The 26,438-nt window shown below is 37.5% G+C and overlaps 1 protein-coding gene across 1 annotated transcript; it reads right to left on the bottom strand.

Annotated features, from left to right (window-relative positions):
* Positions 1 to 11,184: 11,184 nt before the first annotated feature.
* LOC150083473 (cytochrome P450 4V2-like) lies at positions 11,185 to 25,458 on the bottom strand. The gene is made up of 9 exons (XM_090377312.1): positions 25,389 to 25,458; positions 24,889 to 25,076; positions 24,502 to 24,571; positions 23,564 to 23,690; positions 23,127 to 23,306; positions 19,206 to 19,379; positions 15,984 to 16,050; positions 15,607 to 15,786; positions 11,185 to 11,376 (listed from the first exon to the last, which is right to left on the bottom strand). Exons 1-9 carry the CDS (start codon positions 25,409 to 25,411, stop codon positions 11,201 to 11,203), a joined length of 1,185 nt encoding a protein of 394 aa, XP_090233438.1. The 5' UTR covers positions 25,412 to 25,458; the 3' UTR covers positions 11,185 to 11,200.
* Between the last annotated feature and the right edge of the window lie 980 nt (positions 25,459 to 26,438).

The raw sequence follows: 26,438 nt of genomic DNA, 5'->3' as shown, positions 1-26,438 counted from the left end.
TTAGGTACACCACTGCTATGCACATAAAAAGTTTGTCCCACAACGTTGCAAGTCACATGACCACAGTTGTGGATATAAACGCAGCAGAACAACCTTTCTAGTATCAATTAAGCGTACAAACCGTAGCAAGAATGGGGAAAACGAGTGATCTAACGGACGTCGAACGTGACATGGTGGTAGGTGCAAGACTTGCTGGACAACAAAGCATCTCGGAAATGGCAGTTCTTCTGAACTTTTCACGCACCACAGTTTCAAGGGTGTATCGAGAATGGTGCAACGAACAGAAAACATCCTCTCAACGGCACTCCTGTGGAAGAAAATCACTTGTTGATGAGAGAGGTCAGAGGATGTTGTTATTTGGTTTTTAGGAACATTAGCAACTAAGGCCATATTGCTCCGGTGGTCATTCCCTGACCTTTCCGCATCCTCCGTATTTGGTGGTGACGGGCTCGAACCCCGGTCTAATCAAGAAGCGTGTGCTTCTTGATTAGACCGGGGTTCGAGCACTGCTGCTCCTTCCCACCTGGCTACGGAGGCGCTGAGGTCAGAGGAGGATGGCTAGAATTGTGCAAGCAAACAGATGGGCCACAATGTGGCACAGCAACACCAGCACTGGACTATCGAGGATTGGAAAACCGTTGCTTGGTCTGACGAATTAGTTAGAAATCTTTATTGTAATAATAATAATACAATGGATACATTGCGCCCTTCACGGCCACAAGGCCAGGGGGTTAACAGTAATATTACAATATGTAAGAAAAAGAAATAAATAAATTAAATATAAAAATGCATATGTGAACGAATAAAAAGTAAATACAGCTCAACACACAAAGTATAATACAATTATAAACACCAAAATGTACAAAGAATATATATTAGGTGGAAAACTGCAAGGTTGGTTGGTAAGACATCTTCATATCATATTGCTGGATTGCGGCATTAAGGCAAGCTTCAAGGTGAAGAATCAGGGAACTACAATTTAAGGTTGCGGCGTCTGTATTCCTTATGACAAGAAAACTTAATGTCAGGATCCAAAGACTGGGTACATGAAAGTAGCTGATATGGCAGAAACCTGTCGGATAGGTGGAGACGGCTGAGATGTGGGCACAGAGTTGGAGTCGCTCTGAGGGACTCTCGAAGAGCACAGGTCCCAGAATGATGGTGCCGAGATCTTTCGAGTGATCATTTTTACAGTTGTGGTAAGGCATTTCACCCTAATCAGCGTGGGAAGCCTGTGAACTTTTATCAAACTGGCCATTTCAGTTGTCCTTAACTGTGGAGGAAGTTTGTTTGTTTATGGCCCATTTTAAGAGCCAAAACTCAGTAGAAAAGAGTGGTCGAATTGTGCTATGGGCGGCAGATGCCCATACTTCTACAGCATATAGAAGCGGAGAGTATACTGTGCTTTTTATATAACTTCTGGTGGTCGTTACTTCATTAATATAATGAAAATGCTGTTTGGCCATCTATCGGAGTCGAGCTGCCTGGGTGAGCAGCTTTTCCATGTAGTTACCAAAGCAGAGCTTAGGATCAAAAACCCCCAAATCAGTATGTTTCTTGACGATGGGAATAGGGGAATTGTATAGTGTTGGCTGAATATAGGAAGGCGTTTTCTTTAATGAGAATATCATAAATTTAGACTTTTCTGGATTTTTTTAGTCCAAACTGGTTGAGGTAGTTTGCAAATTCCAGGAGTATATTTTAACTGATGCTGTTATCATGAGAAGATCATCATGTGGAGAAATCAGTGTGAGGTGTTTCATATAATCAGCATAACGTAGAGTATCATGCGTGGACTCAATAAGCGGCGAGATAAGCACTGTAAACAAGAGCCCAGATAAGACACCACCCTGTGGCACGCGTGAAGAGACACATCGCTCGTATGTTTGGCCGTGGACAGTAAGCCGGATTATTCTATTTTGAAGGAGTGAAGTGAGGAACTGTAGAGTGTCTCCCTTGATTTGATAATGGTCTGAAAGTAGCTTCAGCATTGCAGGAACGTTTATTGAGTCGAAAGCTGCTTCGAGGTCTACATAGATGACTACAAGCTCTACATCAGATTCAAACGCAGAGAGGATATAGCTGGTGGTGGCTAAGAGATTAATCACAGTGCATCTATGAGGAAGAGATTAGTCGATTTGATGAGGCTGATGTTATTTAGTTAGAATGCGGAGAAGTACTTTCTCTAGGAGTTTTAGAAGACTTGAGGTGATGGAAGGCTCAGAATTTGGCGAAAATAACATGAATCCATGGACCCATCACGTCTGATGACTACTGTGCAAGGTGGTGGGAGCAGTTATGGTGTGGGGAATGTTTTCTTGGCACAAGTTGGGTCCATTGATACCGATAGATTCACGTCTGAATGCCACATCGTACTTAAACATCATTGCTGACCAAGTGCATCCGTTCATGTTGACAGTTTATCCTCAGTCAGATGGTTACTTCCAGCAGGATAATGCGCCAATGCACAAAGCCCGAATCACTACGGAATAGTTCCAGGAACATGACTGACTTTTCTTTGCTGCAGTGGCCTACTTAGTTCTCGAATCTCAATCCTATTGAACAGCTTTGGGACGAGCTGGAAAGGGCTGTTCGCTGGAGGCCTAGGTGTACCTCCGCCGAATCTCAAGGAACTACGTGAGATACTCATGTCTGCATGGTACTTCATTCCTGCACAACGTTTTCATCATGTTGTTCAATCATTGCCTAGACGAATTCAGGCTGTTTTGAAGGCTAAAGGAGGTTCAACACGCTACTAGGTAGGTGTTCCTGATAAAGTGGCAGCACAGTGTATACCACAAACACGAACTGTTTGTATGAAAAAGCTGAATGAGATACAATAGGACTAACCTTTATTTTTTGATTCTATTACCATAACAGAACGTTCATTTATGAAGTTTTAAAATTAGATCAGAAAAAATAGGTTCTTGATCTATGCTGTTAACAGAACCGACAGAATGTGTATTAACAAAATTATGTAAAAAGGAACACGTTAACTAATAAGCTGCTCTTAGCATTTATTCAGGAATTAAAATGTTAACACGAAAGGATAGCATCAAAAGTATGTAAAAATACGTAGCTATTTATTGTTTGGTTAGACCGTTTATTCAAAAATATAGAGGATTAAACAGGATTATGAGTTGTTTATGATGTTTGGGTTTTTCGAGGAATTACAACTACTTAGCAGCCTCCTTTGTTCAGCAACTTTACAAGGCCGTATACTCATGAAATCTACAAACACTTGAAAATGAAATGATTCAGAATAACATTTGTTGTTCTGAATTACAATTCAAAAATACAGTGGAAATGATGCCGTTATGTTCAACGCATTTACGGAGGCTTATGGCGCTGCTGATTTTGGGTTTTTCCGGGAATTACCTATCTTGAGTTTTCTGGGAAGTAGATGATTATGGACAAATTACAAAGTTTCGCACAAATGCTGGGAAAATTTTTGAAAAAGATGTTATGGATATCACTTGATATTTTGCTTGTGATTGTGCCCAGTTGGTTTTTGATTGATTCAACTTTCACCTGATCACTGTTGTATTTCAGTTGTCTTCAGCGATGAGGTTGCTGTTATTACAATTTATCTTCAATTTCTTGTGCTGGTTTTTGTGAATTTTTTCAACCCTCTTTTCAGATTCTTGTGTTGTTATTAATGTGGAGAAGAAACTTCCAGAATTGATAAAATAATTGCAGCAAAAAAGTCAACGAATCAGGGATTGTGAGTTCTGGGTAGCATACAATTTCAAATTCAATACATTCTCCGTTCAGCTGTGTGTGTAAATTTTTCTCAGTGGAAGTACAAAATGTGAACTTTGTGTGTACTCTAGTGAAACTTGGTGAGTGGATTTGTATGCTGTGATTAAAGTATGATTGAAATTCCTTGTATTTTGCAAAGATTTTTCCATACTGTAATTGAAGAATGCTTTCTTGAACTATACTTGAAGACTTCATACGGCAAAAAAAAGAATGGATTTTCCTCATAACAGTATGCTATCTGAATTGCAAACTTTATAATTTCAGATAGTAACTTTCAGATACATTATAAACAATTAATATTTCTGAGATTTAATCACAGCGTGGAAATTCTTTCATTTAACTTTATAATTTGTCCATGTTATCTTGGGTTGGCAAGATAAGTGAAAAAAAAAAAAAAATTCTGAAACCCCGGACTTCATTTTGAATAAACCTCTATAAACCATATAGTACAGTACACTACACTACACTATCTCTCTCTCTCTCTCTCTCTCTCTCTCTCTCTCTCTCTCTCTCTCTCTCTCTCTCATCAACTATTCTCAATTTACGAATTATTAACATCAGGTTCTATCAGCTTTATTTTACTTAATTTGAATCCTCGATGATTCCTCAATCATTCTCTTACATTACCATTTTTTCCCCTCTTACATCTGTAAACTCATTTCAGCTCTTGTTACTCTTTTTGCATATTTGTTTCTAGCTTTTAACATATGAAATAATTTTACAACTGGTGTCCTCTTACATCAGTAATATTCACTATCAATCCCTCATTCTAGCTTAATTACTCTTTAGTTAGCTTAGTTAGCATCCCCTTTACCACCCTAACGTAATTTCATAATCATCTACATTCATAACAAACAGTCTCAACCTTAGTACTAACTTGCCTATTTCAAATTTAACTTCGTTAGAAAGAACTGTCAATCAATTTCTTACAGGAGTTCAGATTATGATTCCAAGGGTTCGGGGCTCAATAAAAAAACAAGGACCACACTTGCATTCCGATATGGCCGCTGATCCCACATTCCTTGCGTTCAGACTTCCTTCTGGCTGACTTCAGTTAAGTGGCCCTCTGGGTTTCTCCGTGGCGAACACTCTTACTTCATCTCGTGTAGGCTACATAGGCACGTGTGTACTCTTGGCTCATTCTCTACGGGTGGAAGCTGGAAACCATGAGCGGTTCCTTCGCGAGCTACTCTTCAGACTTTTTTTCTACAAGTCCTACATTACCAAACTCGCCTACCTCTACTTCAACCCGCGGCCCCTCCGTAGCCAGTTGGAAGGAGCAGCAGTGCGTAGCACACGCTTTCTTGATTAGACCGGGGTCCTTGATTAGCCCATCACCACCAATACGGAGGATGCGGAAAGGTCAGAGAATGACCACCGCATATTCCTGGAGCCATATGGCCTTAGTTGCTAATGCTCCTAAAAACCAAATAACAACAACAACTTCAGCCCGCAACTCACGACCTTCTCCCCTTAGACCACACGACACAGAAGTCAGATACAGAATGGACACTCAATTTTTCTCCCCCTGAAATTTACTCTTTCCCTCAAGTTTGGAACGCCTCCCCAAGGACTCCAACCAATCCCCATTTTCTGTTTAATTTTCCATTCCCTTCTATTCGCTAAAACAACCCTCCCCAGCTGTCTCCCTAGCGCACAAACCAACCCTCCTCTAGACATTTATTTTTTTCACACTGCAATATGACCTTTTCATGTTTGCCGGTAACCTCCAAAAACAATCATTTTCGTTTTCACACTTTTCTCTATAAATATACCAAACATCCCAATATCAGTCAGCCTGACACAGTTTTCATTTGTTCACGAATACTGGACGTCCCCTCATTTCCTGTTTAGCTTCTAACAGTGGCGTAGATCGAAAGAGATGCTTCGTAAATCCATTTCACGTCCTATTGTTCTTTCCCTCAGCAACTCTTTCACGCCTGTTCTCAAATGGCACCCCTTCTCTAGTCCTGCACTGTCTGTTTGTTCTCCTGTATTATTTAAATTATTCGTTCACCTTTTAGCCACTATTTTAATTCCCACGCCTAAAACTGTCCATTACTAATTTCAGTGTTCTTCAAACTTTAACCTTATTCGTATTTAAACTAAAAATCTCATCTTAATATTTACTATCTTTAAATTAATACTCGGGCATTAATTTTCACTTTCCATTGGCCTACCTGGATTTATTTTAGCAAAACAAATATTTCTATTTTAAAAATTGTAACATCTACATCTTACAAATTAAGATGGAGATCTTACTTGGTATGCTTTTATGTGGTTTGTTTGTTCTTTTTGTAAACAATGTTCATTAAAGGTTTGAAATTAAAAAATATATATATATGTGTCTTTAATGTTCTGCTAAGACCCACTTTACACACCCTAGAATCTAGAGGTTTCTGCAAATTGCAGAAAAGATGTGTGTTGCGGGCTGCTAGTGACTTCTTTAGGGTGGAGGTCAAACCAATCAATCAAAAATAATAAAGAAAAAGGGGACACACACACAACACCCCCCATAGTTAAAAGACGGTTATCCTGATAGTTGGGAAACCGGTTAGATGGCGTCGCATGTTAAAGATTTCTTTTGCAAATTCTGAAAAGATTTATTTCAAAAATTTCCTTTATTTGTAATTAAATCGTGTTTATTTTCAGAAGCAAAATTATGTTTTCGAGATTTGTTGCTGAAGGTCTTAGTAGATTGGGCAAGAATAAATCACGTGTTCACAGACCTTGCTGCCACCGCATAAGCAAGAATCTGTAGAAGTGAGATTAAACTGTAAGAGCTTCGCATTCAATGATCCATGACCTGTTATTAAGAATGACGTGCAGAGACTGGGGAAGAACCATTTCTGCACAGTGTTGGAAGAGGTAAATGAGATGTCAGGTATAAACGACTTGGTTACAATACATTTAGTGGACAGAGACCACCGGGATTGCCAACAGTTGATGAGAAGATTCCAGCGATTTTCTTTCTTTCTTTCTTTGGGTCAGCAGTTGGATCGACAGTAATATTTAGGAGGAAGGCAATATGTATCCCTTTCCTAATATAATAGCTATGCTCTTCTAAACTCTTTTTAATAATCTTACAGTCTCTCCATAGGAGCAGGCTCAATTTGGTCCTAGTTACCCTGATGCCAAAATACCCACTTAAAACAACAACAATCAGTTTGAGAAATGCTTGTTTTAACACTTTTAGCCATCTGACTCAGTCTTCTATACTCAGTCAGATTTTATCAGACAACGACCACGTGTCAGTAGTTTAAGTTTTTACAAGCTATTAATATACGCACCCATATCTTGATTAATGATCATAAAATAAATTTTATGATCATTAATCAAGAGATTTCGGTGCTTGTTCCATTTAATAAATTATTCCCCCATGAGAAAGATTATAACAATGTGCCAAAAATGAAACTCCTGTTATTATATTTGAAAATTTGTGAAGTCCATTTCGGTCTGTGGCCGCAGATAAAGAGAATAATGGTACCTTACGACTTTCCCATTTCAATTTGAAAAGATGAATCTCTAAGAAAATTAAGGGATTCAGAAACAATTAGAAATTTTGGAATCAGAAACGTTCCAGTACGCCCAGAAACTTCTGCAGACTTCTAAAACATCTGAATAACCTTAGATGCTTGAAGGACGTTTCTGGCATATGTCTTCAGAGATAAAACTGCAGTCATTATCAACCCACTACAGGATGGAAGCCTCCTGAACAATTCATATTGAGGGAAATGGACCATAATCTGCCACGCTGGTCCAGTGCGGGTTGGCAGATCGACCGTATTTAGCAGTCAGGGGCTTGAATCCCTTTCTACTCAAGAAGCGTGTGCTACTGCACTCCCGCTCCTGACCACTCGACTACGAGATGCTGTGGTGTAATTAAACTTAAGAATTAGGCACTAGCAGGAGCATGCTTTAGGGCCCTTCCCCCTTCTGTGTCGGCCAAAATAATGGCTTATTTTAAAATGAATTAGAAATGATTGGTACTATTGTATTTCGAAAAGAAAAAATTACCAATCATTTAGTTATGTATAGCCAAAATTGGTATTTCGTAAATTACAATTATTTCTACCTCATATTCGATTTTATCAGTTAAACTCTACATGTCGAAATGTCGGATGTCATGGTTCATTTAAAATGTACGCGTTCACGTTTATTCTCGGCATTTTAGCTCCATTCCAGGAAAACGATTATTATGTAATCGCTGGCAAACTGTTTTCTGTTCACCCTCGAAAGCAACTTGCTTAACCTTGTATTCTTAAGATGCAAAGGCATTTAGACTTTATTTCAATGACAAAATATCCCCAGGTAATGGGCTACGTGACATGAATTGTTTTCTGTAAAGCAGAAGTCATGTGATATCGTTTTAGTAAGCAACAAAATGATTCCATCCCACCACTTCTTTTATAAGGTCATTAAAGAGTACCTCCATGATCGCAACTTTTAATTATTAAATCGTAACTGAGAACAGAAATTTTGCAATTAGGAATTTAATGAAACTGGCCAATAAGATGGTGTTTACTTCAGCCAATACGTATATCAGTTAAAATTTATTTTTAGCTTTCGATAACAATTCCTAAAATCCCTCATTGAATCAAAGGACGTCGATATAAGGCTGATCTATTGTATGGTCTGCAAATAATGATGTATTTTCTAAAAGAAAGACAGTTGTAGTGCGAGTACATGTACAGTTTATCTGTACATTGTTGCATATTGATTGTTTCTTCCGTGTTTTACTTAGCATTGTATTCTTAAGATGTTTAAGCAGAAGCAAAGGAAGGACTTGAATCACCCTGACAATTTTTGATACGTGTGAGGGTGGTTTGGAACAAAAACTGGTGATCGTTTAAGCAAGAAGAAAATTTAAATTATTACTAAACGTGTACATTCTTTTAACTTTGGTTGCAAGGTTAGGGACAAACCTTGGGGTCCATACATATGCTATATTACCTGCATCACAAATATGAGGATGGCTAACTGGGAAAATTAAGTATGCCTCTTGCTGTTTGTGGAGAGAACCGCGCAACCAAATGAACCATTGCTATTTCTCTCATGGAGAAATATCAGAGATGTCCAGAAAAATCAAGCAGAGCATCAAAAGTCGTACCATATCATCTCCAATAAGCCAACTTCCATTTAATGAAGACATGCCGATACCAGTTCCCCCAAAATCCTAGGATAAAGGAAGCGATGCTGAATATAGCTAGGAGTACTGTGTTTCAGACTTTCTTAGACCGTCCACTTCAACAGATTTGGACTGTCAACCAGAAAATTATACCTGCTGCACTTAATTAAGCAAGAAGAGTTGAACGACAGTCCTGGATTTAAGCTTATCTAGAGAGCAAGCAGAATTCTTTGATTTTAGGTTACACCAGCAGAAGTTACTTGAAGCAGGAACTAAATTGTAGTATACAGAACACGTCAAAGTGTTTTCAAAATGTTTAGTTACGAAAAACCGTTTGAGTTTCTGTAGAGATATCAGCGGTCTTCTGAATACACTGGGTATTGATCACAATCCTATTGAATAGCATATATTTATTTCTCAAAATTATGTTTAAAATTGTTTTCGTTGCACAGTCTAAATGCATTTTCAACAGTTCCCCTACTTCGTTGTGTTGGTTTAAAAATATGTCGAAGATCGTGAGTGCAATAAAGTACCACGACTTTGCTAGAAATGTATATTGTGGTCTTAAGGTAATTGGATTAATTGCTGTTCTACAGGAAACATGGTCCACAGGTTGAACCAAAAAAGGTTCTTCCACTTTTGTATAAAAAGCTTAGATTACTGAAGAGTTTAGTTGAGGCTCTGGATAAAGAAGGATGTGAAGTTGCCTAAGGGAAGCTGACTTTCCCAATTTCACAAATGCAAAACTGAAGTAAGAATTTGTTTCATCTCAAATAAAGAAACTCCTCAAATATGATATATCACAAACAAAGGTACACGGTACTGGAGTAGAAGCTTGGCCATCGTTTCAAGCAATTGTGCATGGATTTCCTGAGTAGAGAAAATTATAAATCTCTGGGTCAACTTTATTACAATGTTAAAAAAATGAAGCATGGAATGTATTTCTTAGATCCCAACCACAGTTAATCTTATCAACTGCAATAAGTTAAGGGAAAAGTAAGTCTCATTCAAAGACAAGCCAAGAAGAATTCCTGTATCCGGTTTGCATCTACTGTAAACAGAAACACTAAATGAAAGTTAATATGGAAGAAAATTAGACAGATTTGTGACGTTTCCAACGATCCCTCCCCCAGTTCTTTCGTGGAATGGGCAAGAACTCTGCTCCCGAGGGCAGCAAATGCCTTGGGCAAAATCTTTGTCAAAGTCTCAGCGGCATCAACTTATTCTCTGAAGTTCCAGAATAATAATACCGCCGCCATGAACAACGATCCATCAACTTTCAAACTTTGTTTTTCTTATCACTAATCTGTTCTTTATTTTATTAAAAATAAAAGCACATTAGAACTGGGAATTTAATGGAGGAGAGTTTAAGTTTCGTATATTGGTTCATTTCATTTGAATTAGAACCTAGATCATTTTGCAAAAAATGTCATTTAACTACTACGACTAACATGAGTATATTTTATGAAAATGTGTTTTTATGAAAAAATGAGGGACGTTTATCGGAGAGTATTTTTATTCCTGTTTTGGGTCATTTTTAGTGGAATCTATATTACTAATGCTCAAACTATTTGTTCTCTAGTCGATTTGCCTGTTTTACTGGATGAAAAAAAAGTTTCTGGTGGGAGAAACCTTGCTATCTATGCCTGAGACTGACTAACTTAAACCACAGAGTGAAAAAAGTCCACAAGTTCCGCGTATCATCGACAGGGATTCGATGCCGGGCCTTTTTCACCCGGGATCGAATGGAGGACAATGACAATACCGCTGTGCTATACTCGCTGACTGTTATTATAATTATTGATACTAATATTATGCATTAAAAGTCATGTTAAAATAAATAAATAAATACAGTTTTTTCATTACTTTATTCAGTAAAAATACATAAATGTTCACGCCTCTTCCGTTTAAAGCAAAGTTCACACATCGATGCAATTCTATGAACAGTTTTGTAACCTCAAATATAACAAGGACGCTTAGACAAACCTTACTGGATTTTCTATTTGTCGTTAAAGTATAAATAAAATAGACCACTCTCCAAAAGAGTTTCCAGACTCTCGGTTTCACACTGACATCGCGGGTACAATTTACCAAAAGGGTTATCATCTGCCCCTCTCCCATGAAAGCCGGCGCAGTGCAGTTTAAGACAGCCTTCAACCCTTATTGATGATTTCAGCTCCCGGTTGATGTCTTTCAGGGAGATCTGAGTCACTTGTTTATCCCTGAAGTCCAAAAAAATTGGAAAAAAGGGGTACCTTATCCTTTTATCCTTTTTTGAAGGGAAATGTATTGCAGTCTGTACTTTGTTGACTAGATAGCTGTCGTAATCCTCCTTTTCTTTAACTGCAATCGGATAGGCACTGCAGGGTGAAGGGTTATTTCAGCTAGTAGAGGAATTTTATCAGGGAAATCAAGGGAATGAACTCTAAAATGTTGAATTACCTTCGTCACGACGGCTTTTACTTCCATCATCCCCATTTGCTGGCCTGTCAATAATGAAAACACAGCTATTAAACGCAACTCTCACCTAATACGATTTTTTAAACTAACATTATGCACAAGAGTAAGAATCGACTAAGAGTACCCACCCATCCGTTTGAAAATTAATGCTAATAAATAGCACTTGGGAAAAACTACAGCTTCAAGGAGAAGTACAGGGTTTTCTTTTGAAAAGTAAACCCAAAAATGATCAAAGGAAAATACAATTTTTTATCAGAATAATTTACAAATACTGAGTTGTAACTAAATCAGGAAGGGTTCTTCGTTGTTACCAATAGATAAATTCACCCTTTCGATTATGTCTGCTATAAGACAAAGAATTTTTGACGATACATTGTTCACTGCATTTTCAACGCTCGCTTTGAGCTGCTGAATGCTTCGTGGATTGCTTTTGTACGCTTTCTGCTTCAATAATCTCCATAAAAAGAAGTCTGGGAATGTTAAATCAGTAGAGACTTAAGCAGCCAAAATCCTCATGGTATGATTCGATTTTCAAAAGACCCTTGCAACATTTCAGTGGCTGAGCATGGCAGTTTGCCCTGTTGGAGTCAAAAGTTCTAGCAGTGCAGCAAACTGCATTATGACACTTTGGTAAACATCAGAGATGAGCTTATTCAAAAGTTATGGAAGAAACTATCCTTCTTCGAGATGTGCCACACCAAACAGCGTTGCATATTCTCCAATTTTCGTTGTTGACGTAGCGACTAAGGTAAAAATCACCCCTCGTCAATGAAATGAATATTATCCAAAATTTCACTACCTTCACGGCGAAGTAAACTTTCAAATCAGGTCAGTACCGTAATATGTTAACATTCTTGTGAAATCGAAGCTCGTGCATGGTGTGGATTCGGTATGGAAGAGTTTTTTTCTTTTTTTCGGAAATGTTCTAACTAAGTGTATACTGAGTTTTAGTAGAGATTTGATTGGAGGCTACTATAGTGATTGTATGAAGCGTCATGTGTAAAAACACTCCTTTAATGTTCTTTATCTTTATTCCCAACTGATCCGCACTAAGGAAACCCTTTACTATTTTTAAAATTGAAACTTTGCACTGGCCGTTAATGTTAGCGAAGTTTTCAAGAAAAAAAATTGACATTCACTTTATGACTTCGTTTCCAAGTAAGATTCCATTCAAAACACTTTTGCCCGATGGTATACAGTACGACTTTTATTCACCAATTCACTGGCGCGTACGGGTTCAAACGTAAATTACGAAAAAGTTGTTTAAATATAAGATCGATATCATACCTTTATTGTAGGAAATCTTGACACGACTTGACAATCCTATTAAAGGATTGTTGAATTATATGCTATTATATGAAAAAACTAAACTTGCCTTCAATTCTCATAGTCTGCCATCAAGGAAGAGCCGATGCACATCAACTTACCCTAAACTCATTAGCATTGATAGACCAGAAAGAGAAGACAATTGTCAAACTGTATAAAAATCTTCTTAGGCTGAACTTCTTAATATATGGCCAGTTATTTCGGTTGTAAATCGAGTTAAAACCAATATCCACTCTCTTATATTTAAAATAGGCGCATCGCGACAAGATTATTTCCACTAACCAATGTGAATCGTGCTATTCACACATGCGCGCGAGGGTCCATTTATAGAATAACAGTTTAATTTCATTTCGAGTGTTTCAGCTATTAACAGTTTTATGTATTCTTTCTGTGAATTAATTACTTTAGCTTCGTTAAACAGAAAAACGTGGTTCTCCTGAATGGCGTGAAAGCAAAGTTCAGAAGCACCTGTCCCTTTTGCCCTCACAGATGCCTTGTGTTGTTGCAAACGCATCGAAAGATAATTTTGGGTAGAACCGATGTAAAAGGAGTTGTTGCACTTCCCACAAGCAATGTTATAGACAGTATTGGTTTGCTCCAAGTTGGAGACTGAGGTTGGTTTCCTTGTCCTCAATATTGTCCGAAGTTTACTTATTGGTTGTGCAACTATTTTGAATTCTGTATTTTTAAAAATGTTAATAAACTGCTCATACTATTGTTGTACATAATTTAATGTTTTAAATTTTGTAATCCGATTCTTTCCTGCTTTGATAATTTGGGTATATTAGGATCCTTAGGGTTATTTATTAGATGTAATATTCCCTCCTTATTTTTGGGGCCTTAAACCGTATTCAAATTCAACTACTATTTGTTTTTTTTGGAAGTCGTGTAGGTGGCAGATTATAATTAAGTCCCTTTCTTAAAAGAGTTATTTGAACAGTGGATGACTGATACCTACCACCCTTAAATTATGTGTCGTATTTTCAATACTATAAGATTGTGTTTACTCTCCTTTCCAACAACAAATCTATTCTTCGCTATAATTAGACGTTGTAGTTTGTTTATGTGTCTAGTATTTATTTCGTTTTCTAATTTCAATAACAGAATGTAAGAAATTCCAATCGTTAGAATGCAAATATGTTTTAACTTTATTTTGGAGGTTTTGTAGTTGATTAAAGTATTTTTTCTTACTAAGAATTCTGCCATCTAATGTCATCCTGACTATTTGTTAAGATACTTTAAAAGCTAATTTCAGTATACCTACTATCTTTTGTTTGAGGGAAACCCTCGCGAATTTGGGGATTAGACTGCATTCCAATAAGTCTCCCTCCCTTTGGTCAGGGATGGAGTTAAGATCTATTAGAAATTTGGTATGATGCTCTTAAGCATTTGACTCCACATTCGTTTACGCAGTATCTGCTAGTACCCGAGTGAGTATCCCCCTCCTAGAGATCAGTGATGGGTGAGGTACTTTGGGCATCTGATATTCTTATATTACTCATATAAGTAATTTAATCAATATTCAGTAAACTGCACGAAGCCATGCACCCATCATATCAACAAGGAATTGTTCAGGCAAGAAGACGATGGTAATGGTCTGGGGCGTGTTCAATTGGCACACGTTGGGACCTCTGGTATGTCTAGACGCATCTCTGAACGGTCCAGTTCCCACAGAGCCCTGGTGACTAGAACATGGTTCGAAGAGCATTTCACAGATTTTACCACCATGGAATGGCCTCCCCGTTCACCGAACATGAACTGTGAAGTATCTTTGGGATGCTGTGGAAAGGTCCGTTCGAGCTTTGGATCCTCCATCCAGGAATGCTGGTTGGAGTATCCAAAAAAAAAAAAAGGGAATTATGGACAGCAGTTCAGCAAGCATGGATGGAAATATCTGTGGAACGCTTTCGTGAACTAGTGAACTCCATGCCTCGCCGTGTGACTGCCCTTATCAGGGCGAAAGGTGGGCCTACCCGTTACTAGGTAGGTATCCCATGATTTCTTCCCACTCAGTGTAATTTGAATTTATGGCCTTTAGTTCTTGTATTCTTTATAAGAGTGAAAGTTCTGCCTTCACTCCACTGTCCACTTCTGTCCATTCTTTATAAGAGTGAAAGTTCGGCCATCATTCATTTCACTAACCCCTCTGAGAACCATATAAAATTATATCAGGTTTCTTGTCAGGTGCCTGATTTTAAAGTTCTGTAGCCCACAGAATCGAAGCCGTTCCCCTTACGGTGGCCCTTTTGTCGATCTCACTATGCGTGTTGTTGACAGTTTTTATAACTTCTAAAGAAATTAAATATTTTTTTTTGATGGGGTCTTCATATTTGTACCCGGTATTTCAAATACGGGCTTACAATTGCCTTCTACAGTGAGATTATAACTTCTCTATCTCTAAAAGATGTAGTTTGAAAAATCATCGAATGAACATCATGGGCTTTCTCAGCCGCCTGTTCAAATGCTCATAAAACTTCATATACGCCCGCATGCATCGTAAATCGCAGATCCCTTTCTTCCTGTACTGTTTTTAAATGAACCCCACCAAGGTAGAGAAGTTATTTTTGGGTTGCTGTTCCCCAAATAAAATACCTTTTTTGATGAATGAAAACATAACTGCAACATTTCTGATCATTCCTGAAGCCTAATCAAGCTATTTTGAAGGAATGCTGCTTGGCACTAATCATTAGCGATTCTTACAATGTTCAAATCACAATCAACAGTAAAGACCGATGAGAAGTACATATTCAATTCATCAGCAAGATCCGCTTAGAATGAAAGCCAATGCCATTGACAAAATATATACCAAAATGGTTAGGATATTGAATAGTTAGAAAATAAAAGGAGTGGGTTTTTGAGTCTTGATCAACGTTTCTCAATTTTGCAATAATCACACTTGTTTAGAGTAGGTAAATGAACTGAAATCTTACCAATACAGTTCCTTATACCAGCAGAGAAAGGAACGTACGAGTACCGAGGACGACCAGAGCTGTTTTCTGGATAAAAGCGACTTGGGTCAAACATCTCGGGATTGGGAAAAACTTCGCCATCCCGATGAAGTGCAAAAATATCGACGAAGCACTCCGTTCCTTTTGGGATTATATATCCATCTGGAAGAAAATCATTTATACCTTCTTATTGTAGCTTAAAAAGAACCAAATATTTTTCTACCAAATATCTAAGTTCGAAAAATATCTTCCACTTTATAAAATTACTTTTAAAATTGAGATCAGTGAAATTTACTTATTTCACAGTTTGTCCAAATTTAATTGCTTAATTTGATTTTTGTATTTCTGGAGGTACTTACTGATGTTGATATCTTCGGTGAGGTGGCGAGCAATATGCGATGCAGCTGGAAAAAGTCGAAGTGTTTCCTGTGGAGTAAAGAAGGAAGGAATCAACATTTTTTCTGAATGTGAAAGAGTTCTACACAAGATTATTCTCAAATCTGGATATTGCGTATTTTAATTTTGTAATATAGAACAGTACTGATAATCTATAAATTAGCAAATTAAAATGTGAATTACTCTGGAAAGCAAATGCTTCAGTTATAGTATGAATGCCCATTCCCTTCAACCGAGAAAATATAGTGGAGTGTGGTCCCAAGTACGTAAGATGGCTGACAACATGCCAAATGCCGAAATTAGGCTCCAACTCAGCGTAACAATGGGCGTTTATGATGGCTTGAAGAATAGGGTGGATGCCCTCGGAGTTTTTAAAATGGCAACCTATCAATCACTCACCTGCCCAACTCAACGCCACAGCTTATATTTGTGCATCAAGTAAAAAAGCGGTTCCTGTGAGACCAGCGCATTCAGCACAGCTGAATGCGCTGGTCTCACAGGAGCTAGTTATTCTATAGTGTACAATAAAGGCACATTATTGTACACTGCACACTAATGACATTAACAGTCGGAGATCCTTTGGCTTACTTAACAAGTTAAGGATCGTGCTGAGAAAAAGTCGCAATTAGGTTTGAAATTACGAATCTGCAATTCTGCCCACACCCGATAGGAGAGAGTATATAATGACGGTTTTATCAATCATTTCAGTCCTGGAGAGGTTGTGCAAGCTCTGGGGGTGGAATGTTTTGTCAGCGTGGTCTGTGTATGTTAACACGAGAGATTACTTTGACAAAGAGGGGATACACTTAAATAAAAAGTTTGAAATAATTCTTGCACTGTTTCTGTTGAAACGTGCATGACCTAGAAATCAATGTGCTTCAAATTTCAGTGTACAATGCTAAGTCAACATGGAATGCCTGCTGAGTCATCAGGGAAGAAGTCAATCTGTGATCAGATCACAAAAGAGGCTAAGCAAGCTAAGGTATATTATTTGAATTTTCGGAAAAGTATGTAAAAGAGAAAAGCAAAGACTTCTTTACTTTTGTAAACACTAGAAGGAAGGGGATGAATCACATTATCCAACTTAATTCCAAAGGTTCCACTGTTTACAATCCTGCTTAGTTTACTGATGGAATAAGTATTTCGCATCCACATTCAGACATGAGGAATTCTTTACGAAAATGGATGCGAGAAGTTTATCAACCTCTAATAAGGAGTTAAAGGATTTTGTAATATCAAGGGGAAAGTTGAAGAGAAATTGTTGAAGTTAAACGCAAAAAAACATCTGTGGTGAGTGGGATCTATTCAGTTATATTAAAGGAGGCAGAAAATCCTCAGCCATAATTATGAGAGCATCCATGACTTCAGGGGAAGTCCCTGCGAACTGGAGATGTTTAAATGTACCCAAATTTACAAAAAGGGATGGGCCCCAGGTGCCAAACGAATTTGTGATCAGTGAATTTGTGCTCTCTCTTGAAGAAATAAAATCATCTCCTTGTTTTCAGTGTTACATTAACAATCAATTAAATCATCTTCAGTAAAGAAAAAAACTTTCCTGGATCAGGTGGAAAAGCAACGTTCTTTCTTTTTTCCTGTTATTTGTATTTTAATACTAATCCATTACCGCTTGGTCACAAAGGTAACACTGCTCCTGCCTCCTCTTGGCGGGGCTAATAAAGTGGAGGGGGAAAGATCTTTCGTTTGGGACGAAATGGGAAAAGGTCTGTTTTCCGGGGCGAAATGAAGCAAACAGTAAAACCCAGAAAGCCACAGGGTGAATAGATGTCTTCACACGTAGCACAGTGGTATCGTCACCGTCCTCACCAAATCGGGTGAAAAAGGCCCTGGTTCGAATTCCGTCGATAACACGAGGAACTTTAATGTCACGTCTTGACTGAGTTAGCCAGTCTCTGGAGTAGACAGCAGGGTTTTTTCCCCCGGAACCAAAAGACTTTAGTCCAGCAAAGCAGGCAAATCGAAAAGAGAACACAAGCAATTTACTGATACAATGCACATGGGTAGTTGAAAGGTATTTTCCAGGTGATCCTAATATAAATGTTGTTATTTGGTTTTTAGGAGCATTAGCAACTAAGGCCATATTGCTCCGGAGATATGCGGTGGTCATTCCCTGACCTTTCCGCATCCTCCGTATTTGGTGGTCACCGGCTCGAACCCCGGTCTAATCAAGAAGCGTGTGCTACGCACTGCTGCTCCTGCCCACCTGGCTACGGAGGCGCCATCCCTAATATAATAGTTTCTAGATGAAACCCTGACAGGACAACAAGAGAAGCCTGGTTCTGTGGCAGCAAAACGTCAAAAGACTGATGTAGACTGAATCGGAACTCTAAATTTGTTAATCATTCATTAAACTCAAGAGCAACTGATTGGAATAATCTCTCCATTCCTAATGCAGAAATTCCTTGTAAACACGATAGGTACTCTAGGTTCGTCGTTTATGATCAGGAGACACTGGTTGAAGTTATTACTACCCGATAGTCTGAGAAACTACACCATCTAAACATATTTAATGGAAATTCTGTTACCGTTTCACCACACGTTTCCTTGAATACGTCAACAGGTGTCGATACTGAACGGAAGCTCATCAATCTTTCAGTTGAAATATTGTAACAAGATCCTCCAGATGAAGGATCTTGTGAGTATCCTCTTGTATATGTCAATAGTTAGGCCACATCTGGAATTCTGGTTTCAGGTCTGGAGGCTTCATTTTAGTAAGTGAGGGGAACACAGGGGTGAAGAACTGACGCCTTTTGGCTTCAGTTCTGCAATTACAGCGTTTGTAGACTAGGTCTGTGAGGTGATCTGGTTGAGGTGTTAAAGGCATTGCGTGGGGAGAGCAAGCTCGGTGCTGTTGGGATTCTTCCTCTTGCTGAGACTACGGACATGAGGATACATAAATTCAAATCGAGGAAGGTTGGTTGCATAATAGATGTGCGACGTTTGCCTTTGGTCAGCGGGTGGTTGATTGCTGGAACTAACTTCCATCTATTGGAAATAGATAGCTGAACTAAATTCAAGGAAGAACTAGAAAAACTATTGGATGGGATGGATAGGTGAAATGGAAATGTTGTTTATTTTTATTTTTTTGTGTATAAGCTTGCTTTCTTGCAACTTTTGCCACTACTCATTCTAATGCTAATTTCTTAATACTAATTAAAATTCATTACCTTAATTACACAGTCTAGATAATGCATATTTCTCAGTTCTTCGTTGGTGATTGGACATTCAATATCATCGCCAAATATGCTAAAAATTTCTTCTTCTAATTTGTCCTGAATTTCCGGATAAAGTCCTAAGCAGTAGAGACACCAGCTGATTGCTAATGCAGTTGAGTCGTAACCCTGTGAAAAGAAATTTACGCATTTGCCTTAATTGTTAAAATTATTAAAATTGTGTGGTAATAATTCTGATAATTTTAGATATCGTTCAAGATTAACCATTTTCTATGAATCAAAAACAAAAGTTATTAAAATTTCTAAAAACAGCATTCAAAACGTTTGACTTATGTGGTGTATGAATGTGACAGGATGAACAGGTCTGGGTTCACTAATTTTTCACTATATGTAAGGAAGTGCATTCAAAACGTTATGACCACTCGGTGTTTTTGTAGTCGGCCATTCGTACACATTTCTAAAATACTGGTGTACCTGGTCTGCCTCCACGAGGTATAGTGTGGGCAACGGTGGGTCTCATTTGAGACCCAACGGCTAAAAGACCAGATGAACAACGGTACAAAACATTACACACCACAGTATCCATATACTTTTAAACCTCTGGCCTCTACAGTGTTCTGTATCACACCACAATGTATACTACGCGGAGATGGGGGAAACCCCTGGTGCCGTTAGACCCTAAACACACTATACACCTGGTGGCACATTTGTCGCGGCGTGAACCGGTAAATGCGATATCCAGCGTCTACTAGTGGAGAACGTGCCTAGTGAAGGTACGCATGTTTATGGCCAACAATCTCCAACAACGCCTAAAAGACAGTGTTTTGGTATGGGGGATGTTTTTCTTGTAGCTCTCAAACCCCTAGAACGCACTCTGAATGCTAAAAACTGCCTGTCCATTCTGGCTGTTGATGATGATGATTGGCTTCTAGGGTGGCACAGGTGTATTCCAGCAGGATAATGCGCCAGTTTTCTGGTATTGTTTGAGAGTGGTTCGCCGAACACGAAAGCGAATTCCCAGTGTGACTTTGGTCGCGAGTTTTCCGGATATGAATCGAGTAGAACATCCCTGGGATTACGTGGATCGACAGATCCGGCATTTGGATCATCCACCATCGATTGTGGCCTATTTACTGGACGCAGTCCTGGCGACATGGCACAACATATCTCCTGCAAAGCTCAGAGATCTTGGAGAGCCCATGCCTCGCCTTAGTGACTGCAAGAAGACATACCCACTAATATGCTCCAGATTCCAGTGAACTTCAGAGCACTTCAAAACTTTTCAGTTGCAGCCTTCAAGCCTAGGGGACAAAATCTTGCACTGTAACTCACCAACTAATTGTCCAACGTAATAATGTTTTTATTATTTATTTATTTTTCTTCTTTAATTTTTTTTCCCTTGTGTAAATACGACTTATTTTCTTTTTCTTTTTTTCCTTCCTGGCATTTTATCTGGAGTCAGCCACTCTAGTGCAGCAAATTTATTTATTTTATATATTTATTTATTTATTATTTATTTATTTTGGCTTTTCCTCGCGTGCTGTCTGTCGTTAGCTACTCAAATGCTGCAATTTTTTTTGTCATAACCTGCACCACGGGTGGTTTTTTTATTTTTATTATTTCCTCTGAAATGGGTCCCCAGAGGATCCTGGCTCACCTTCTGACAATACCAGGTGGTACTGCCAGAAGTATTTTTTGAGACGGTACATGTTTTACTGGGACTGGCCCACCTCCCCGTGGTGTGGACGAGTACCCAAAATCATATCCCCAGGTGACAGATGCTTCTGGGTAGCCAAGCGGCCAGACACAACAACAGAAAATGCACACACTACACAACAACCTACACCAATCACACTTCTGGCCCTTTTACGGTTGCTTCTATTCTTCACACTGACACGAGGCGGAATTGAACAGACGCGTCAGGTGCCTTCCTTTACATATACACTATTAGGAGAGGGTAATGTTTTCATTTCTTGTTTATATTGAAGGAAAGCTTGAGATGGTGGAATCATCAGTCTTTGAACCAGGAAGAACTGAAGAAAAACATCTCAGATATGGAAAATCTTGGAAAAAAGTATGCTGTTAAGTTCCATGCCGTTAAGATTTGGTTCTGAACGTGCTAGCTTATATGCTGTGACATATCCTTCTGGAGAATAGACATATCTATGCCTAATACTCCGTTAAATAGTGGAATGCATGTGACACTCTATTTGCTTGTGCCTTGACACCAAATATTTCTGGGTATTAATGATATATTTTTTCTAATTGAGGGATGAAGCAAACATTGGATAAAATAGTATCCCGATTCTGGTAACCGCACCCATTGCTATACAAAATAAGTTCTTCACCAGGAGCTACTTTAGATTTTGATTCAAGAAAAGTATATAATACAGAGGATATTCATTTAAAGTTAGGCCTCCTTCTGCCTCATATCAGAAGTAGCTGTAGCCAGACTTGGTAAGGTTGTCATAGATCGAATTATCAAGAAAGTTTTGTCCCTTTCCTCAGTAAACTTCCTGAATCTTTGTGGGTTTAGAACTCTGAATTTTCTGCCCAAACTAAACCTTCATCACGCACCACATATTCTTCAGATAACATCGGATGATTTTGTCCTCGATTTGACTCCTCACATAAATTTTCATCTAATAACAATTGGTTTTTAGTTTCAATCTAATTTTAGTTTCAAGCTAATCAATCTAAAACATGACTGCATACCACACGTTCTTCTGCATTTCATTCTGGATTTTCATCATTATTTGAATTGATAATTAACGGTAAAATATAATAACTTCTGTATATATTTATAAATATTTCTAGATAAAAATGTATAATATATTTATATTATATATTTTCTACAATTTCGTGATGTTTTCTGACGCTGCTAATCAACAAGTGCAAGAGCAAGATTCGGAAGGTTTAAAAACTGAATATATCAAGTTTTGAAAAATAGCAGTAGATGGCACTGCAGTAGCTTCAGCTTTCAAGGGTTTAAAGTCAGATTGCTGTAATACTTTGACAACATCATATAAACCTCTAAAGTCACAAAATCCAAACTTTGGGTTGTTTTGGTAATAAACCAATGAAAAGGGAATTATGACACCATAACAAGCCTCAGTAGCCGAGTGGTCAGGGGCGGGACTGCAGTAGCACACGCTCTTTGAGTAGACCAGGGTTCAAGCCCCTGACTGCTAAATACCGTTGATCTTCCAACCCACAATGGACCAGCGTGGCAGATTATGGTCCATTTCAATCAACATGAATCATTGAGGAGGCTTCCATCCTGCAGTGGGTTGATAATGGCTGCAGTTTTTACCTGGACAACTATTACGAATGTGGAATAGTTGTGTACATGTGGTAGCCACACCTAAAATGTTTAGAAGGATTGCGATTGAGGTTTATAAACGATTTGAAGGGGATAATAAAATGAATGAAGCTAGGAAGTATAAATTAAAACTAAGGAAGAAGAATTATAGATTGGAATGTAGAAAGAATTCCTTTGGTATGATAACTGTTGACCACTGCATTAAATTACTTCCATGGATAGGTGAGGCTGCAAGCTTGGAAATATGCAAAGACCAGCTGGATTATTGCTGACGTGGAGAGAGAAACAAATAGGAGATTTATTTTATTTTATTTTTGACATAAAAAGTCTGGCTTGTATTTTATGGCCAATACTGATGCTAATGCGAATAATAAAAAGATTGCGAACGTGCATCAGCAGCCATAAAGAGAGTTAGACAAATCAGAGACGATGATTATTTATTTATAAAATAGATTAGAAGAGTTTCTGTTCAGTTAACTATATTTATTCAAACACACATTTTCTGTTATTGTTATTTTATTATGAACTTTCTTTTAATTAATAATAATATCGTTAATATATTGAATTATTATTAAATAATAGCGCTTTCTTACCGCTGCCATAAATGTGTGAACTTCTTCAGACATTTCTTGTAAGGTTAGAGCGTTTTCTTTAAGGTGTAGTTTTAGTAAGTGATCTAAAAATGCGCCTTTTCTTTTTTTTCGTGCAGCTTCTTTATCTACAGTACCATCCTGGTAGTATTCTAAATGTTCTTGCTTTCTTTTCTCGATAACCTGAAGAAAGATCATGGGATCAGTTACTGAACGTAGAGCATGCTTATAATCGTTTAAGTTATTTGTAATAAATAAATAAAAGAACAACACGAAAAAATAAAACAGATTCATATCTAAATATAGAATCATACAATTTACAACTAGTAGAAGACATAAATGAATTTTATGGATTGTACATAAAATAAATAATTAATGCCACGTTTTACTATGAGAAATCTCGGCCAGCCTATTACTGAAAAAGATAAGAGCTGACTAACCTGCCTTACAAAGTCATGCACAGTTTTCACAGCTTTGATGAAACGTCGTCCTCTTGGAGTTCGATAATACAACCAGTTGTTCCATAACCAAGGCTGAGGTAGTCTATATATAAAGCTCTCTTTTAATCTGTATATAAAAATAATCACTTAATGCCACACGAGTAATTCTATAAATATTAAAAATAGAATATATGATCTATCAATCATTAATAAATCCATTCTTGAGCATCCAAAATAAATTTAAAGGACACCCTTTGGATTGTAGAACGTTGTATGAGACCAATATGAAACACCCTTTGAAAAATATAATAGTGGAACTTTGCAGTGGCCAGTATACAGAGTCACTGCAATCCATTTGAACGTTTTTGAGATGAACAGCAATGCAGAAATGGGGAAGGCCAAAGGCCATCAGCTTTCTAAGAGAAAATGACGCAACACACTTGAAAATTACACAACTTCCTTGAAAAGATATTTTGTCCATAACTACAAGTGTTCTATGACTTTTGGTAGTCTAATGTATGTATACTCTTCCAGTATATTTCTTTCGGGTTTTGAATATAAACACACGCATCTTATGCCATTGAGAGGTCGGCAAACATCCAATTAATCATGTTAATTATAATTAAATAAGTTAATTTGTATTAATGGTATTCAGTAAATGAATAATCGCTTTTGTTCTTGACTTTCTCAATTCTTCTGTTGACTGTTGAAGCACAGAGATCCATCCCAATGAAGATAATTGAATTTAATTCTTTGGAATAGCCTTATAGATTAAAGTGGGATTATTTAAGGTATATCACATAGATATTGAATGCTACGAGAGTACATTGCTCGTGTTGAAAGAACAAACCAACTTGTCTTCAATTTAACTGTTTAATAAAACAAAATTATTATATTAAAATACTATAGTATACTGCTTATTATGAATTAACTCTTACGTATTAATTCCTTTGATGTAATCGGAGTTTCTATCTTGTTGCGCTCCAATTGAAGTTCCCATAACCGCCTCTGCAAATAAAATAACATTATTTTATTAGCCATTTGAAAAAGAAATAACTTTTAAGATCTGAATTATTCTTTGCGAAATATAGAACTTTAATTAAAATAAATACATTCTGGTTCCATACGAACTTGATATATATTTTTTGAAAGATTTCTGCGATTTAATATATTCAGCCATGGATAAATAACAATTTAATTTTTCTATTAATTCCAATATATGAAGATTAGCAGCGCTTTAAGTCAATAGAATATGGATTTTTATAAATTAACATAATATGTATTAATTCAAAATAGGTACGCGAACTTTATAAAGTATAACTCACCACAAGTGATATCCAAAGTGCACAAGCCAACATATTTCCAAATATCCACCCATTCACTGTCTGATTCTTCTAATTTTTTAACCATAACTTCTGATTGTTCATTCACAACATTTAAACTATGTTCCAGAATTGCCGAATGAAACGTTGGATTTAAAACTTTCCTTCTGGACTTCCATCGGTCTCCACCACTTTAAATAAAATATAAGAAAATCATAATAAGTCAGTTATTTTAAATGATTTGTATAAAATCTAAGGGCCAGAAGCCCTGCTTATTGTAGAATCTATAGTGTCTTTAATTTCCTTTTTCAAGGAAGATTTTACGAAGGATCGAATTAATTTTCCAATATGTGTCCCTAGACAAGCTAAAAGGAAACTTAATCAGTAGCCAAAACTTTAATGTCATTTAACCTTTTTATAACGTACAGAGCTGCTTGCTATACATTTGTTTAAGAGTCAATCATCATGGTAAAAAAATAATCTTAAAATACAAAAATCAATACCTGGTAATTAATCCTAAACCCATCCAACTGTGAAGAAGTTTATAAATTTTGGCTTTGTCTATGGATCCAGTGTGACTGAGAATTACCTGGAATTAGAGAAACATATAAATAAAGTCCGAAGTTCATTTGCATTCCTTCTCTTAGCGACTTTCCCAACTAAAATTAAAAGTAATGAAACACGAGAAAATATGCACAACAGAAATTAGTGCCATACTTATTTTTACCAACTTACATTGCTCGACAAAATCCGAGTATTCAATAGAAATCGATCTATCATTGTACTGAGTCACACATTAGAGGCCCCGGGTGCCAAGCGTTTCCGTGGTGAAGCGATCCTTGTGCAATTAATGAGCGTTTTTCTCTGATGTGACTTAGTTTTCCCTCTAATTCATTAAATTGTTCTGTTAAATAGCTCTACTTTCTTAAACGCACTAAGAAGAGAGAGAGATCAAAAGAAGGAAGCACCTTTTTCTTTAGCGGGGCCGGTAATCTGGTTAGTAAAGATAAGCTCCCAGGGCCAAAAGGAGCCACCATGGATACAAACAGTTATCCACCATCAGAGCTTCAATCTCAAAACTAGAATCTTCACAACATAGACCATGACTCCAGTCACCCATAACGGCTTCAAATAGAAGCACAGTGTTATGATGAGATACCAAATTTCCTGGTGATATACACCTGTGGGCAAGTTATCACCATTCTTAATTCAAAGATATTTAGAATCTATTGCTGGGTCATCAAAAATAGTGAAAAATACTGCAATCTGGAGACCTCCTGATTGAAGCAGCCACCTCAAAACATTCTGAATGGCTGTTAAATACAACAACATCTAGTGGGTTGCCAGTATCACTTACTCCCCACAAAACCTAAAAGGGACTTAATTACTACTCCAGGAACTCAGTAGTCAAAAAAGTAATAAATGTGAAAAGGATCATGAATAAAAAAATTGAAATCTCACTCCAATTACATCCATCATTTTAACATTCAAAACTTAACATATATATTCATTATATTTGTAAGAGTGTACTCGTACAGAGTGTCTTGTATCGA

The sequence above is a fragment of the Mastigoproctus giganteus genome, chromosome 7 (genome assembly GCF_048544385.1).
Source record: "Mastigoproctus giganteus isolate SK-2022 chromosome 7, ASM4854438v1, whole genome shotgun sequence".
Taxonomy (NCBI): Eukaryota; Metazoa; Arthropoda; class Arachnida; order Uropygi; family Thelyphonidae; genus Mastigoproctus; species Mastigoproctus giganteus.
The sequence above is the reverse complement of the archived record's forward strand: the minus strand, read 5'-3'. Positions and strand labels throughout refer to the sequence as shown.

Coding starts and splice junctions, on each gene's coding strand:
- LOC150083473 (XM_090377312.1), bottom strand. CDS start 25,411: ATGGGTTTAGGATTAATTACCAG. Junction 24,572..24,888: donor CACTTTGGATATCACTTGTG/GTGAGTTATACT, acceptor TTTTATTTGCAG/AGGCGGTTATGGGAACTTCA. Junction 11,377..15,606: donor TGGTATAAGGAACTGTATTG/GTAAGATTTCAG, acceptor CATTATTGACAG/GCCAGCAAATGGGGATGATG.